The following is a 19,075-nucleotide window of genomic DNA, read 5'->3' on the forward strand; positions in this document are numbered from 1 at the left end:
GGAAGTTGGTCGCGCAATTCAGTGCATTGGTTGATGTTAGAAACTATCACCATTGGATGCCGGCTCAGTGGTCCAGTTGGTTAAGCGTTCGCGCGCGAGACCGAAGTCCCTGGGTTCAAATCCCGTGAGCGGGATCGTGGATGCACACTGCTGAGGAGTCCCACAATAGGACGAAACGGCCGTCCAGTGCTTCCAGGTTTCTAATTGTGGTGGTCCAACATCAATCGGTTCATGATATCTGAAGTTAGTTTGACTGTACCCACATTACATGGTTTTGAAAATATGGACCATTGAAATCAATCCTATTAGTTTTAAAAGAATATCCACATCATCTGACTAGAAGTCTCTGGGTTTGTATCACAAAAATGAACCTCAAACGATAATAAGGCATCTCTTCAATGATCCCGGGATTCTAATTATTTTTGCAACCTGTGTCAGATTGAGACGAAAAAACCACCTCTTCATACTGTTTATACCTCGGTAGAACAAGATAACGAGCAGCGGGACAAATATTTACATTATATATATAACCTTGAATCATTCATTTTCATCTTGCGGTGTATTCTTGCCTGACCTTCAAGTGTTCAGTCAACTCCGCGCTTTTGATAGGCTGAAACTATTGGCTCCATCTAACGACTATAACAGCTTCTAGCCCACATCTCACTACATATTATTCTAAAAGCAACTTTAAAAGTATTATGAACCAAACTTCTACTGGAAAACAAAATTTAAGTAGTGAGAATTCTAATTTAACTCTTAAGCAAAATAGATATTTTAACAGTTGAATTTATTAGTTGATCTAAGCTTAACCATCATTAAAAACATTGAAGTTCAAGATGGCTATTTTGTTCTTAAATGAGACTTGTCATTAGTACGCAACCATGATCCTACTCATTGGACTCGAACCCAAGACCTTCGGTTTTGTGCACGAACACCTTCAACGGTGTTAATGTCTAACTTGAATTGATCCATGATTTTGCACAATCCTTTATTCATTATCTAAAGTGGATAACTATTTCACATCAGACACAGATGATGGTCTAGCTTAGATCGACTTGTGAACCCAACTATGAAAATACGATCATCTCCACAAGTTCCTATACTGATAACATTTTTATATATACATGTCAGACGGGTTTTGCGGATATTATAGTAATTTCAATGGTTAAGATCATGAGTCAGTTGAAGCTAGACCACCATGGAAAACCTGAAAGCACTGGACGGCCGTTACGTCCTATTGTGGGACTCCTCAGTAGTGCGCATCCACGACCTCGCCCCCTGCGAGATTCGAAACCAGAACCTACTGGTTTCGCGAGGTATATCCTGGAGTTCTACTGAGAAGTAGTGACCAGTGGAGTCCAACCATGTCTGTTGTGAGATAGTAACTCACTGAATACAATGGTGGATGTGTCGCTCAATTTCGTGGGTTAGTTGAAGTTAGACATTAACACCGTTGGATACCGGCTCAGTGGTCTAGCGGTTATGTGTTCGCGCGCCAAACCAGTAGATCCTGGGTTCGAATCTCGCAGGGGGCGAGGTCGTAGATGCGTATCGCTGAGGTGCCATCCAGTACTTCCAGGTTTTCCATGGTGGTCTAGCTTCAACTGAATCATGATCTTAACCATTGAAACAATAGTAATGATTACTTACTTTCATATGTAATGCATCTATGGTTGTATCTTTTTCAATTAATTGATTTTTCATTAAATTTAATTCTTTATTTAATCTATTTATTTGTATATCTTTATTAGATAAATCTTTTTGTAATTGTATTACAAGACCACTTAATATTTGACGTTCTTTATGTGTTTTTTCTAATAATTGTTCATCTTTTATAGTATCATTATTCATTTTATCATTATGATTTGTTAACATAGTAACATTATTTGAGGATAATTTCATTGGTGAAGGTGTTGAACAAGGTCGTACTCGAATGGGTCCATGTTGTTGTTCTTGTTCTTGTCGTGGTTGTTGCTGTTGCTGAGTAGGATATAAACTTCGATTAGATGATGGTGATGATGATGATGTAATAACATTTTGTTCATGATCTGTTTGAGTATAATTATTCATGAATGATACATTTCTAGGTGTATATAATGAGGTAGAATTATCGGTATAATGAAATAATCTATTTAATTGATTCATTTGAAATAATTGATTTTGTAAATGTTTTATAAGAATATCCTTTTGTGTTGTGATTGCTTCTAATGGAGTAAGACGATTAATTTGTTCTTGTAATTCTTTAATACATTGATCCTGTATATGTATATAGGAGATATAGATTTAAAACAATATGAATATCAGTTAAGGGATTATGGAGATAGTTAAGTTTTTGATTGACATCATGAACCGATTGATATTAGACTATCATTAAGGACGAAACGGCTGTCCAGTACTTCCAGGTTTTCAATAGTGGTCTAACATCAATCGGTTCATGATCTCAATCAAAAATTGAATTGATGTGTAGGTATGAATGATATTGGTTGATTGTCTGTTTAGTCAGATATGTATTAACATCCTAAAATCCCTATAAACAAACACCTCAGGCAGAGTGATGACATACAACCACCTTTCTTCCAGTGGAGTTAGACAGGGTTGTCCAATCTCAACATTTCTCTTCAACTTTTCTATCGATGACATTCTGGAAACAGCTCTGATGAATGTAAGTAATGGTGGTGTGGATCTGTTGCCTGGAGAAAGACTTCTCGACCTTCAGTATGCGGACGATATTTTCTTACTGTGCGATAATGCTCAAGCCATGCAATCCGCACTTAATCAGTTGGCAATCAGTGTCCGTAGGTATGGTATGTGCTTTGCACCTTCGAAGTGCAAAGTACTCCTACAAGACTGGCAGGATTCCGATCCTGTACTCACTCTGGATGGTGAGCAGATAGAAGTAGTCGAGAAGTTCGTGTATCTAGGTAGCTGCATAAGTGCTGGTGGTGGCGTGAGTGATGAGATCAATGCACGTATAGTGAAAGCCAGAGAGGCTTATGCCAATCTGGGCCATCTTTGTCACCTTCGTAATGTTAGTCTGGCTGTAAAAGATCGGATCTACAACGCGTTGGTGAGAGCAGTTTTGCTCTATGCTTGTGAAACCTGGTCTCTCCGAGTTGAAAACGTTAAACGACTCTCTGTGTTCGATCATCGTTGTCTCCGAAGGATTGCTGACATTCAGTGGCAACACCATGTTAGTAATGCAGAGGTTCGGCATCGTGTGTTCGGGCACAGAGAAGACAATGCAATCGGTGTCACCATCTTGTAACATCGACCTCGTTGGTTTGGACATGTTCTACGAATGTCGTTCCAGAGAATTTCACGTCGCTCATTATTTTCCGACACCGGGACTGGTTGGAAAACGCAGAGAGATGGTCAGTGTATGACATGGTGTCGTGTTATGAAAGAATAGTGTACAGGACTGGCTTCTGTCGGTCCTTCACAACTCCCTGGTTAGTGTCCTAGAGATGATGCAACACAGTGGCTAGAGACGTTATTAGATATGGCTCAAAATAGAAGCCAGTGGCGATCCTGCTGTAACCATCTTTTACTTTCTTCGTGAAAAGTGGCCGTAACTTCTTTAACCGAAAGGATTCTTTCTGGTTGTACGTTGCTGTTTCCCCCACTATTATTATTTCACTACCATACACTAATTTGTGGTCGTTATCGTCCTTTTTTCTTTTTACACACTCCTTACATTCTTTATCTCTTCCCATTCTCATTATTATTGTGTGGCGCATACGTATCTGGTGCCCCCTTAAACCAATATTTGTGGTCAAATGTAAAAAAATCACAACATGCAGTGTCTTTTTTAAATTCTATAAATTTTAAGTCTTGGATACAACGTGTCATTGGTGGCATTCTGGACAACTGTGTTGTTTTGAACCTTTTGAGAATATAAATGTCAAACTGAAGTCGAGAACATATTCTGGTTAATCACTGACAATAATTATGGGATTTAGTTGCAAGGTGTCTAGTAAAACTTTAATTTTAAACAATCATATGTTTACTAGGATTTTACCAATATAGATACTATTTGTTGTTCTCACCTTCTCAGTCTCGTCAAATTTTTAATGTAAAAAGATATATTTATAAATACGAATATAAATTTGCTGATGAAATGTTACAGTTTCATGTTAGACTGAGGATTATAAGAGAATTGTTGACATTCATTTGAAAGCTGACTATGAGATTGATGACATGTCATTCAGCTACAACGTAGGGTCAGACACATATGTGCATCAGTCCAAGTTACCATACCTCATTAGCACAAAAAGATGAACAACAAATTCATAGAAGCAGTCACTTCAATGGTAGTAATATATCAAAAAATAATTGTGTATAAGGATATAGTACAAGAAGAAGGAATTAGTTAATCGAAAGAAAGATATGAAGCAATTTTAATCTCATGGTTTAAGGGAAGACAGGGAGTGTATACACCTACACCATTGTGATCGATTCTGAGCCATGTCACCCACAGTCTCCAACCATTGGTTACGATAGTCACACGGACCGAAACCAAATAGTTTGCATCTACCAAAATGGCTCAGACTAGAAGTTAATAACTTCAATCACTGATACCACGTTTTAAATTACAGTATTCGTTGTTTGAATCTTCTCACTTTTGTTTAAGACTGTGACTGATCTGTATCTTAGGGGTTATATGCATTCTGTACGAATCGAATCGACATTGTTACCAAACATTATGAGCACAGATGGTTGGTGGCTGGTAGAGGAATCCAGAACCCACATTTCGTCCTATTCGAAATTCTTCAGCTGGATGTACCTGCATCTTAGAGTTAATATTTATCCCAGAACTCAAATGCAGACCATACAATCGCAGTTCTAAACATCAGTAGGAAGATTTAAACAATTAATACAAATGAATTAAACTTCCATCGAATTAAGCACAACTTTTGCATGTTGACTTTTGTTACCATTGTATTATAACGACTTTTGGTTCATAATAGATTTAATTGTTAGGTATTTGTTGTTGTGTTAAACAGTATTTTCAATACCTATTTCTATGAGATGCGAGTATGTACAATGGATTAATCAAAATTTTCCCTTCTACTTGAAGTAGGCTTTTTGTAACTAGAATTCAATTGACACTAAAAGGCTGTACAAGTATTGCATTGGTCATTACACAGCCATCAACCAGTTTCAAATATCTCAGTCCTGGAGGATTTTAGGTAAGGACTGAGTAGATCGGCCGTAACATATTAGACTGTGCAGGTAGATGATGTGAGATCGGCTCACATACATATCATCACCCCCTTCAAGATTGCGAGAATGCCTTGTTGGCAATCGCAAAATGGCACAAAAACCGGACTTATGTTCTCGTTCTGACTAACCCTTATCACCCAACAAACTTTTATTGTGTATTCAAAAATAATTTTGAAAGTTTTGTTAATACATCACCTGGCTTGGAGAATATAATATCATCAAAGATTTCTATCTGATCTGCAGATCTTCGATATTATTTTAAATACTCATTTATTTTAGTTGGGACTTAAAAGTCGTGGTTGAAAAAATAAAGGTACGAGAAACAACTCTATTTTGCCATTATCTAGTTAACGTGCATTCGGTACTTTAGTTAGTGGATAGCCAACTTTCCATAATTTAGTTTTATATCATGAATCTATAAATTATATTTAGATCTCATGTATTCCTGAACTATCTATCTTGTTGTACAAACCAATCTTTTATACTTTGATCTGAAACATTTCAGATATACATTTAACACAAAATTTGATCAATTAACAGCTTACTTTTTGATCTGAATTGCGGTCATTTCCTGTTGAAACACTCATTGTTACGTCTGGAGTGAGATTAGTTAAGCAGCGGTCTAAGAACAGTATAAAACAGAGTTAAACATGATTAAGATGGATAGTCGTAGAGATTCTTTTATTGGAAGATAGCTGACATTATGGACTGACTTGAACTTAACAGTCATAAAGCAATAGATATTACAAAGCGGATTTAGTCCTAATATGAAATTTTCTAAAACATACACCCATAAATCAGTCGATCAGCGGTGGGTTTAGGGAGAAACTTCTAAAGTTAGAGAGTGTTATAAAAAAGCACTTATAAAGTTCGGTAATTTATTTATTTTTAGTTAATACAGTCATATCTAATGACAGTGTAAATTGTATATATAAACTTGGTTATTGGTCAGTTTTTATCAACTGTTTCGTAGTTCAGTATAATCAAATTTACTTTCCGACCAGTTGGATGAATCATCCCGCTTCTTAAAATCGTCTTCATAAAGTGATGGCAGTGATTTAATATTCTTACTCAAGTCAAGAAACAATGTTGATAAAGGTATCTATTAAAAAGTATATTATGGAATATAACTTAGTTACTTGTACTATAAAAAAAGTTTCCAGATAACCCAAGCTTAAAACTGACCTTAACGATCAGAACCTCACGCTTTAAGTAAAGTGTGATGGCTGATAATATTTTCATTAGCTTTTTATGTATCTCATCACAATCTAAATACTTGTATAGGTATGGTGTTTATATGAACTAGTAATTCCTTTGTACTTGATAACTGCTTGATTTTGAATTCCAAACAAATGTTCGCTCGTGCTCATCTGGTACATCTTTGTTAAGTTGCGTTATCTCTGGGATTTGTGTCGAAAATCGGTATAGAATCACATAGCAGTTCAGAGTTAAATAAAACTCAGAATGATTATGAGACAAAACTTTCTAATCAATCAACTTCTTATCAGATTTCTCATGTTATTGCACTAGCTATGGTTTGTCCTAATCATTCACACATTTCTGATGAAATTTCTTACACATCTGAGGAAAATATTTTGGGTGAATCAAATGATGGACGAAAACCTGATGTAGTTTTGATAGATGCTGATTTTTATAATGATCCATTGTTCTTTAATGAATAAATTTGAGGACAATATTTCAGAGAAATTAAATTCCCATTTCAGTGATATAAGAAGATAATGCGAATTGAGGACGTCAAATTGGTCATAACATCGCGAAGTAAGAACCCTACATTATTTTGTGAGAGACGACAGTGTTAGGAAGTCTGCGGTTCAAATTCCAGATATCTGTGGTTTCCCTATACAACCGACATGTTGATCTAGAACCCAGATCATATAGAGTCTACATCTAACACACTGTCGACAGACACGATGAACCTAAGGAGAAGAGGTACGATTGATTGCATAAAATTTGGATTCTCACTTAAGCTGCGGCGGATGTGGTATTTGTATGAACTAACGGTTCCTTTGCACTTGATGACTGCTTGATTTTAAATTCCAAATATAATATGTTTGTTCGTATTCACCTAATATTTCCTGGTTAAATTGCGTTATTTCTTGGATCCCTAGTTTGTACTATAATTCAAATACTCTTAATTACCACAATCGATTTGTAATTTCTTGAGTTCAAGACTATGAAAATTATATAAGGGATACAACCTTAATATATTTAAACAGTAACATGTATTGCTAAATTCATAATTTTTCATCAGTGATTCCTCTTGATTTCTTCAGGCGTATCACGAACCGTTATAAGTATGAATAGTATTCCAATCTGTTAAAAACTTTTCATGGATATTACTATCTACTTTATGTCATGAAATTAGGATGAAAAGTGCAAAAATACTTCAGAAATAGAAACCAAAACTTGTTATGAACTTAGAGTAACCACCTGAAGTATTTGCTTTGATATAATAGAGAGGATACATTTTTGATTCGTTAATATTCGAACGACTCTCCGGTTGCTTTGAAGATGAATTTGCCTCGAAATTATTTTCGTCAACTTGTAAACACGTGTTAGAGGCCTTATTGTCTACAGATATCAATAAATAAAAGAGATTATAGTTATCACTTGAAACGATCCTTGAAATATTGGTTTGAATTGAACTTGAATCGTCACACACTTTCACCCATGGAGGAATTGTAGCTTCTTGGTCATAAGTTATTATAATTTAGTTACCTGGTCGCTTTTCTTGATTACCAAGATTCACTGGTTGAGTACCTGTAAAAGACTTTTGATAACTTGTAGTGAAAATGGTTCAAGAACCTCGTGCGAGTTCTTCCCTGAAGATGTTATTTCATATATTGTTGAGCAGCACCCAAACCTCAGTTTGTCTCCAACCATTAGTCGAACGATTCCATCAACTCTTTGATCATTCACAAATGTCCCCTTTAAAGACAGACATCAATCATTTAACTTTGAAATTACTTTACGAGAAGACAGGTCACGTAAGGTTGTTAAACCATTAGACGGATCATACTCTATAACAGCATGTTGTTGATCAACAGTTGGATTCTGAAATATGAGTTATAATTACATATACATACGTCAATAATAATGTCACATCCTGTTTTTCCAATAGTGGTGATCCTCGGACATATAGGATAAGCCCACTTCATCGCTTTCATCGAAAGAAACATGGTTCAGGTACTAGAATTGTTATCCATCCGTTCATTATCAATCAACGTCCTAATTTTGAATTTCCTCGAAATTTTTGGCATTCATAAAAACGGTGGTCCTATGTAAAGATGTTACTAAGTGGTGGTCTAATAAAACAATTTACCACCAGTACAGTGAAATGTCATATCAGTTTCAAAAAGCGTATTTTTACGACTTATATCTGAAAAGCCAAATTTTTACTGTCTCATAATTATCTAGGTATAAAGTCACATGGCGAAAGTTAATTACGGATTGAATAGGTTTAATCATCATTCTTATTCATAAGAAACGATCAAAATGACTTTCTTCATCGATAAACCTGTCAGCCTCACCAGCTTTATGGTCAGGATACTGGAAAGAATAACCAGAATGTCAGTTTTGACTTTTGTCTAAGCCGATGGCGCGTTAGGAAAAAGTGCTCTCGAGACAATATTATCTTTCACAGACAACCTCACTATGATGGGACAGAGACGATATTGGTAATCAGTAGATGTTTTCTACATTGGCTTCAACATAACAATTTATAAGGGACCACTTAGCGGACTAACTCCGCCTGGAGTCCCTCCGGGGGCTACTGCCGGTCCCAAGCCCGGATAAAGGAGGAGGGTTGGGCATGGGGTTAGCGTCCCCATCCCGTAGAAAACTAACTCGCTAAAAAAACGCTAACCAGAAAAAATTATTCAAACCTTTTAAACTCTGCCCTGGGAGTCAGAAGATCTTCATTTAGAAGAATTATGACGCCTCATGATGAAAGCCGAATCCCTTCGGAAGTTATGAGGCCGATGCCCCTTCTGACAACCAGAGCGACCATTTATTTAGGTACATGGAATGTTCGTACAATGTGGGACACCGGAAGAGCCTTCCAGATTGCTGCAGAAATGAGAAGATACAACCTAGAGGTACTTGGGATCAGTGAAACACATTGGACACGAGTTGGACAACAACGACTAACTACAGGAGAGCTCCTGTTATACTCCGGCCATGAAGAAGAAAATGCACCACATACACAAGGAGTTGCATTGATGCTGTCCAAACAAGCACAAAATGCACTTATAGGATGGGAATCTCATGGACCAAGGATCATCAAAGCCTCGTTTAAAACAAAGAAAGAGGGCATTTCAATGAACATCATCCAATGCTATGCACCTACCAACGACTACAATGAAGACGCGAAAGATCAATTCTACAATAGGCTGCAGTCAATAGTCGAGAAGTGCCCAACAAAGGATCTGACCATTCTGATGGGAGATTTCAACGCCAAGGTTGGAACGGACAACACTGGATATGAAGACATCATGGGACGACACGGACTGGGAGAAAGAAACGAAAATGGTGAGAGATTTGCAAATCTATGTGCTTTCAATAAGCTGGTCATAGGCGGCACCATATTCCCACATAAACGCATACACAAAACCACATGGACTTCACCGGATCACTCTACACAAAACCAAATCGACCATATTTGCATCAACAAAACGTTCAGGAGGACTATAGAGGACGTGAGAACCAAGAGAGGAGCTGATATAGCATCAGATCATCACTTACTGGTCGCCAAGATGAAATTGAAACTCAAGAAGCACTGGACAACGGGGCAGACAGTATCACAAAAGTTCAATACGGCCTTTCTCCAGGATACTAATAAACTCAACGAATTCAAGATAGTCCTCAGCAACAAGTTCCAGGCCTTTCATGATCTACTCAATGGAAAAGGAACTACTGTGGAGAGCAACTGGAAGGGGATCAAAGAGGCAATCACTTCAACATGTCATGAGGTCCTGGGTCACAAGAAGCACCACCACAAGGAATGGATCACTGTTGGTACACTGGATAAGATTCAAGAAAGAAGGAACAAGAAGGCAGCAATCAATACCAGTCGAACAAGAGCAGAAAAAGCCAAGGCACAAGCTGAATACACGGAAATAAACAAACAAGTGAAGAGGAGCATCAGAACCGACAAACGTAAATATGTGGAAGATTTAGCAACGACGGCGGAAAAGGCTGCAAGAGAAGGAAACATGAGACAATTGTATGACACGACAAAGAAACTCTCTGGAAATCGCCGCAAAGCGGAACGACCAGTGAAAAGCAAGGAAGGCGAGGTAATCACCAACATTGAAGAGCAACAAAACAGGTGGGTAGAACACTTCAAAGAACTGTTGAATCGACCAGCTCCACTGAACCCACCCAACATCGAAGCAGCACCCACGGACCTCCCAATCAATGTTGGCCCACCAACAATTGAAGAAATCAGCATGGCCGTCAGACAAATCAAGAGTGGCAAAGCAGCAGGACCGGACAACATCCCAGCGGAGGCACTAAAAGCAGACGTAGCGGCAACTGCACGGATACTCCACATTCTCTCCAATACGATTTGGGATGAGGAACAAGTACCAACAGACTGGAAAGAAGGACTACTGATCAAAATACCGAAGAAAGGCGATCTCAGCAAGTGTGATAACTACAGGGGCATCACTCTTTTCTCAATACCGGGAAAAGTCTTCAACAGAGTATTGTTAAACAGGATGAAGGACTGCGTAGACGCCCAACTTCGTGACCAACAGGCAGGATTCCGTAAGGATAGATCGTGTACAGACCAAATCGCAACCCTACGGATCATTGTGGAACAATCAATCGAATGGAATTCATCACTCTACATCAACTTCATTGACTACGAAAAGGCATTTGATAGCGTGGACAGAACAACACTATGGAAACTTCTTCGACACTACGGCGTGCCTCAGAAGATAGTCAATATCATACAGAACTCATATGATGGATTACACTGCAAAATCGTGCATGGAGGACAGTTGACAAAGTCGTTCAAAGTGAAGACCGGTGTTAGGCAAGGTTGCTTACTCTCACCCTTTCTCTTTCTCCTGGTGATCGACTGGATCATGAAAACGTCAACGTCTGAAGGAAAGCGCGGGATACAATGGACATCTACGATGCAGTTGGATGATCTAGACTTCGCAGACGATCTGGCCCTTCTATCCCAAACGCAACAACTGATGCAGGAGAAGACAAACAGTGTGGCAGCAGCCTCAGCAGCAATAGGTCTCAATATACACAAAGGGAAAAGCAAGATTCTCCGATACAACACAGCATGCACCAATCCAATCACACTTGAAGGAGAAGATTTGGAAGATGTAAAAACCTTTACGTATTTGGGCAGCATCATTGATGAACAGGGTGGATCTGATGCAGATGTGAGGGCGCGGATCGGCAAAGCAAGAGCAGCATATTTACAACTGAAGAACATCTGGAACTCAAAGCAACTGTCAACCAACACCAAGGTCAGGATTTTCAATACAAATGTCAAGACAGTTCTACTATATGGGGCAGAAACCTGGAGAACTACAAAAGCCATCATCCAGAAAATACAGGTGTTTATTAACAATTGTCTACGCAAAATACTTCAGATCCATTGGCCGGACACTATTAGCAACAACGTACTGTGGGAGAGAACAAACCAGATCCCAGTGGAGGAAGAAATCAGGAAGAAGCGCTGGAAGTGGATAGGACACACACTGAGGAAAGCACCCAACTGCGTCACAAGACAAGCCCTCACATGGAATCCTGAAGGCCAAAGGAGAAGAGGAAGACCAAAGAACACATTACGCCGAGAAATGGAGATAGACATGACAAAAATGAACAAGAATTGGATGGAACTAGAGAAGAAGGCCCAGGACAGAGTGGGTTGGAGAATGCTGGTCAGCGGCCTATGCTCCTTTGGGAGTAACAGGCGTAAGTAAGTAAGTAAGTACTTAGCGGACTGGAATATTTAGGGATCGCCGAACCCGTCCTTAATTGCATCAATGATTTCTTCGTGTAACGTCTATAGATGGCAAAGCTAGGTCCTATATGTTCCTTATGGAGAGCATTACTTAGTACACTACCGAAAAAAATTGTTGTAAGCCCTCCACTCTTAATACTGTATATAACTGAACTTAGAATTTTTCTCTAATGCTATTATACGGTGGTGAATTCTTAAATTGACTGTTGCGCGTATTGTTTGCAAGGGCATATTGATAAAACATTTTATCTGGTTGTATGATAACATATGTAATATAAAGACTAAGATGGTACGTGGAATGGTTACTCCATTCATTCTCGATCTAGTGTTCTCGCGTTAACTTTCTGACTCACGTTTATTTCATCAAGAATTCAATGGACAATGTATTTCTGTTAAGTTAGTGTATGTTTACCTACTTGATGTTTGTACTGATGATGTTTTTCTGAATATCAATATGAGCTCGACAATCAAATTATCCAAAAACAATTATCTGAGCTACAAATCATCTTCACCACAGGCCAGCGACTAGAGGTGTAACTATTCAATGAACCTTATCCAGCTAACTAAAATTTAGTGAACTTACAATGTTGGTAATATAAACAGAAAGGCAAGGGAGGCATAACAATAATAAATAGCTCACGTCCTACCTGAAATGGTTTTTACAACACTTATATATCCATGAGCTGTTTGTTAATAATAATAACTTTTTTAGCGTAACAGTCAAGATTAGCTAGCGATGGTTTTTATCGGTATAAAGGTTACAAACGCGAGTGAATGGTTTAGTTGGCATAGCAAATTAACATCAATATGATTGATTGGTCACACTCTACTAGTACATAAGTCGAAAAACGTCTTGCCATGCAGACGTGGGTGGATTGAGTTTATCTGCTCTTCGGCATATTTGCTAACCAGGAACACAACCAGCCCTCATTTTGTGATATTGGGTTTTCTTGCGTTTGTGGCAAACTCTATGCTCCACGCCTTTCTGGAATACACTGTATCTACTAGTTCCATGTTACGATCTGAAGCTATAGCTAAAGCTTTTCTGAGGATGTGATATCTGATTAGTATGTCAGGTAGGTTAGGCTCAGCACGGGAGGACGTGGACTGTTTTTTATATACGTGGAAAACACCAACGAGAACGATGGCTTACGTCTGTGCAGAGGTAGTGTTTATGTTCAAGAAGCTCACACTTATGTACGACGTTCTTTGAGTGCAAGTTATTCAAACAGAAGGAAAATGTACGTATATGCATTTAGTTAGTACTAGTGATTGATAATCAAACCTTGAAAGCGTTTGTGGCTTGTACACGATACCGGTCATCATTGCGCTTAACAAAATATACTGTCTTTAGAGTTTATGAATTCACGATGGAAATGAGGTGGTCGTAATTCTTATTGTGAACGAGTATCACCAATAATAACGATGATAATAAACGAATTCTGTCAATAAGATGTTAGTTCTTTAAATGATTTCGTCACCAGTGATGATGAATAAACATTAGTAATGTCTTGGTTTTACATTCATAAAATTTTAGACATGCTCTATACACCCTTAAAGAACACGTTTACCTGAGGTCAAAGGGAGTGTGGTTAAGACTAACTAAAGTGTTTTAGTACATCAATGTGTCTTAATAAGTCAAACTAAAACCCGGTAGTTGATAGTTTTAGGACAAAAAATTTTTTGTGCTCGCACTAACAATAATGACAGATCAATAAATATGGTAGAATTCACTCATAGCACAAAAATATATAAGATACCATCCATGAAATCCTTTGTAACGTGAGAGTAGTGGTAATTGTGTGAATTGCGTATGGACCATTGACTAAAGTTAGTTCAACATCAGTTTGATCACGAGGAATGTTATCCGAACCCAATATTTTGATCACATATTGAGCCAAATATTCATATAAGTGCTTTTGAATGGTTAGAAATTACCCTGAATATAGGCTAAATGTGATTATTTAGTAGTAAAAACACTATGTAATAATCTATTTTATATTGAGTTTTTGAAATCAACACATCTTATAATCTGCGATTGTAGGTGAAATACCGGATATGCCTTCAGCTAAACAAGTGTTCACAAGCTGATAGTGTGGGAGTCTACTATGTGACTACCAGGTAGAAAATAAGTTGCAATCAGTTGGAATATAACTTACGAGTCTTGACTATGGCGATGGCATGAAATTAGGCAGTGTTGTGTTAATTTCGACAATGATGCTCTTAGTCTATAGGAGATTCATTCTACTGTTCATACAGAAGACCCCTACAAATAACTGAGTCTCTGGACCTGTAATCAGACTAATAAAGTCACACGGGAAAGCAACACCTTATTTATGATGAAAATTACTAGTCTATTTATCGACCAATCTTTTGGTTTTAGCACGGTAACGCGACAGCATACTCATTCCTTTTTCCATATCAGCTGGTATTCATTCGCCATCACTCAGTGTTCTAGTAGTAAATGACCTGGAACTTTCACCAATGAAACTCAATCTTTGATTTACTTGTAGAATTATGGTTTACTTCGTTATAGATCTAATCGTAAAATTGTGTACTTCTCATGTTGTAACTGCCTTATCTAAAAGATCTTACGTGGAAGTCACATCCTTGTTTGTACTGATTCATCGTTCAACCATTACCAATGTGTGGTAGAGAACACTATAATGTTACGAATTATTTGAAATACAGTATGGACTAGGAATCCCAGAAATAACGTAATTGGATCAAGAATTAGTAGGTAAGCAGGAACGAATGTATTGTATTTAGAATTCGAAATCAAGCATTCAACAAGTATAGTGATATCATTAATTCGTTCAATCACCACAAACACACACCGCACATCTAAGGTTGAGACATGCCATCCAGTGAATTCAATGGATTTGGAATGAATGGTCCGGCGTTCATCATTTTTGACCTCTTTGTGTGACAAGTTGAAAGTCTATTTTTCCAGTTGTCTCATGCTCAACTTTGAAAATTGTGTGGTTAGGGACCAATGCCACTATATAGTAACTAGTCCGAATGAATCGGAACTGTTGTTGTAAGTCTCAGGTTTCTGAAGTACATAAAACTTTATTACACTCGATAATAAAGCTTTATTTTGCTTCGAAACAAAATCACGAAGATCAATGGCGACATCTTCAGAAGTAGAACAGAAGTTTTAAACTGTATGAAAAGTGCAGGAAAAGAATTGTATGAGCTGTTTCTTTAGTTAAGGATCGTTTATGCTAGCAATCAGGCAGTCATGATGCTGAATAAGCATCTGTTCACCGAAATCACACTTAATAGCTTGTTTCTGAAGCTGTAGTATGAAATCTGTAATATTTTGATTCGGAGCACGAAATAATTAATTGAACTGTGCTCTCCCACATGTTTTGAATGATGTTGCATGGAAATGGTCTTCCAGAAATCGCTGTAGTTTGTTGAACGAAAGTAGGATAAATTTATCAAGATATGCAAGGTTCTTCAAAAAACTATAGGCTTCTCAACTAATAGCGGTCACAAAATGAGCTGATATTCTACCGTTCTTAAGTTTTTTGACAAACACCAAGCATCAAGTGCAGTGATGGGCGATTCCCCCGGGTTACTAGAGTTCATTAGAAATGCAACGCCAGACGTGAATTTTTACTGATATAATGAAGCAGAACTAATCCCAATAATTCGAAAAGCATGACACAATCAGGAATTCAAACGCGAAGTACATAGTATGAGATTGCATTGCATTGTTATGGTAGGTTTAAACAAAACATAATATGTTGAACTAAATATCAAGTATATTGGTTGTTCATCACACCTACCTAACTCTAGATCCTCAAACGCTCATTTATGTATATGGTGTTGAAATTTGAAAGTGGACAGTTGGCTTGGATACCATCTTGACAGTCCAAGACGTTATTCAGCTGGACTGCCAACAACAATACCAGTAAAAACAGGATCAAAATAAAGAACAGTAGTGACGCTTTATTTGCTCTACACTTTCTGGGTGATATCTGTACAAGATTCTTCACTGCACCTGAGGACCACTTTATACAATACCTCCGAGTGTCTTTTCGTGTTGAGAGTATGCAGCCAGAGAAGCGCATAAAATCTTGAAGTTTATTTCCAGAGTATAACTTGATTCCAGAAATGTTTCAAAACATCTGTGTTTATCTGAAATTTTATCTGGAATAATCTTGTATTTTGCCCAAAAACATTAGAAGAATTTTCCTCTTTTTGGAGTGAGTTAATTGTAAGGAAAGTAATTAGATATATTTACTGAAAATTATACCCAACTAAGTTCCCCTGAACTTTCAAACTTTGCCGTACAGCGGGACTAGGGATAATACAATAGGGATAAACCACATTTCTCACAATTCTTTTCACCATGTAGCGATAAATAAATCCCCGAAATAAATAGCTCTGTAAGTTTTCGACATTGGATGCTGACCATCTGTTTTAGTGGACTCATCTAGCTGAAGGCGCTTGGTCAGGCATCCGCACCAGATCACGTGTGGTAACGCCGTGCTCAACATCTACCGCAATCGCTAGCCAGATTAGATCAGAGAATTCCGATATATTGGTTATCGCCAATTACACTCTTTCGATCTCGTCGACTCTGTCTTTTGATTTCTCTTGGTGGTACAAATTATATTAGAAGTGTTACTGGTAAAAGCGTTGTCAAACACTGAATACCTGTGCCATCTACATTGGTGAGAACGACGTGATCTGTACACCTAATTGCAACTGTGAGTCCGTTCGTTTTTGGGATTTTTCTATATTATTGCCTTTTTGTTTTTATTCTTTATGCATTGTGATATTTTTTCCAGCGTTTTTGGGTATCTATATATTTTTCCTTCGAATTCTCGTATTTAATTTTCCCCTATGACCGAACAGAATCCTATGGTATTTGAGATTAAGACGATGTCCCCATCCTCGTTCCAACTGATGCCGTTCTGGCCAGACGATATTGAAGCCTGGTTCTGCTACACAGAAGCCGACTTCAACGAGGACAGCGTGAACGACACACGTGCACAGTACCTCGCAGTAGTCAAGCCACTACCGCGGGAATTCAACAGGTACGTAACACCTAGTATGTTTTTCGTGCCTTAAAGTAACCCTCGTACTATTGATAGAAGAAACCAGAGAAGTAGTGAATAGGTCTTTATTTCGATCTTCGCGCAGTCACAGTGGAGCGTGGGATTATCTGTTCAGACAAACAAAGGCTCTCAACATTCAATATAAGATAACAGGGAATATAACGCTTATACAAAACAAGGAAGTGAATGAATACTTGAACAATACTGTTTTGGCATATGCTTGGTTGTTTGGGGTCAACTCTTAACCAACCAACCTAAGCTGTTACATTAGCTTCCCCTAGAAACGACTTCCGTAGGAACGTCGGTTCGATTAACCTAACTATCGAAAACACCTTAGTTCTATTTCTCATCCCAAGGGAAAATTATCAGCTCGCTCACTGTTTGACTTACAATCAGTGACGACTGACGCTGTCAACGATAGTCCATGGATGTCTCTTCTTTACTAGCTTGTCATCTTATTTTGTAGTATGTGATTTCTTCTACAACTATCGCCGACGGTTTGCTGCGTGCTTTCAAGAGAAAGTGTGAGAATGTGGAATAAGAATATCTGAGGAAGTGCCGCGAGCGGGCTACCCAACACCATGTTGGTGAGGTACGATTTTTCCGTGCTCAGACCGGCTATCAGGTGTTTACTCACCTGCCTCTTGAGTCGCCCTCAAGTAAAAAGTAAAGAAGAATCTACTTCAAAGGTAATGGTGAAAATCAAGCAAACCTGAAGAACTGCTCCACTGCCTGCATAAAACAATAAGATACAAAATGGAAATACATAAATGTAATTGATAATTGTTCGGTTCCATGTAAGTGCTTGGTCTCCAGAACGGATTGGTATTCTGGAAGAGAATAGACATAGTGTAGATATCTTGTGCACGAAAAACCATGAAAACAAAAAATACTCTTTTGTAATGCATATATGTAAAAGGGTGAACTTGCTAGAAGTTGGACTCTTTAACAAAATCGATCAAACGCGTGACTTTGAGCCTGTGATGACCGCGTTTCACAACTAGGTGCGTAACCAAGGGTGCATCAGAATACTCCACAAAACGGAAAAGAATATACGGTTAAGAAGCAAAAAAAATTGTGTAGAGTATGCGGATCAAGTACAGTTGTGTCAAATACCGTTTTCTTGTTTGATTTAGGTATGCATGATATATTGAAGCAATATATCGTCAATTCATCCAAGTAACGAATTGATTTGCACCTCAGAAGTGTGTAAGTCCTATTACTCATTAGTATTATGAGTGAATAATTGGTGTAAGGAAATGTTGAAGTCACTTCCTCCGTGGTCTGATGTGGCTTAACGGCTAAGCACGCGGTCTAGCATTCAGGAGGGCAGAGGTTCGAGTGCGTGTGGGGCCTGCGTTTTTGTTCACCAGACCCACCTTCAATACAATGTTTGTTGCCCGTAAGTCGCGCACATATGAGGGAAAAAATGACAAGAGGACAGATTGATATATCAAAGTGCCATATTGGAAAAGTATAAGTTCTTTGTTTACATGAATATTATTACTATAGAAAAGAAAAACTACAAGTTTAGTAAATTTCCATTTTACGTTATATTTAAACCAACGAATATATATATATATATCAGTTATTGACATAAAATGTCTTTTTTATAACGCTAATGTTAAGTTCCAGGACTTTGTATGGGCCACTAATAGTAATTGGTTTAACGTTAGCATAGTCGTGATATTCATATTGTCAGTTCAATGTTATGATTACTAAACAGTTCCCTTATAAGTTGTTTAAAATTAGGTATGTGGAATCA

At 37.9% G+C, this 19,075-nt stretch overlaps 1 protein-coding gene across 1 annotated transcript in view; it reads right to left on the reverse strand.

Annotated features, from left to right (window-relative positions):
- Nucleotides 1-8,527, reverse strand: part of MS3_00006035 (uncharacterized protein) — a 48,184-nt gene extending 39,657 nt beyond the window's left edge. The window contains exons 1-7 of the mRNA XM_051214134.1: nt 8,331-8,527; nt 8,212-8,298; nt 8,050-8,172; nt 7,855-8,004; nt 7,675-7,815; nt 5,769-5,845; nt 1,651-2,256 (exon numbers count right to left, since the gene is read on the reverse strand). Coding sequence (XP_051067265.1) covers nt 1,651-2,256; nt 5,769-5,845; nt 7,675-7,711 — 720 coding nt within the window. The 5' untranslated portion in view covers nt 7,712-7,815; nt 7,855-8,004; nt 8,050-8,172; nt 8,212-8,298; nt 8,331-8,527. The remainder of the gene's footprint in view (nt 1-1,650; nt 2,257-5,768; nt 5,846-7,674; nt 7,816-7,854; nt 8,005-8,049; nt 8,173-8,211; nt 8,299-8,330) is intronic.
- Nucleotides 8,528-19,075: the final 10,548 nt, after the last annotated feature.

This window comes from Schistosoma haematobium, chromosome 2 (genome assembly GCF_000699445.3).
Source record: "Schistosoma haematobium chromosome 2, whole genome shotgun sequence".
NCBI lineage: Eukaryota > Metazoa > Platyhelminthes > Trematoda > Strigeidida > Schistosomatidae > Schistosoma > Schistosoma haematobium.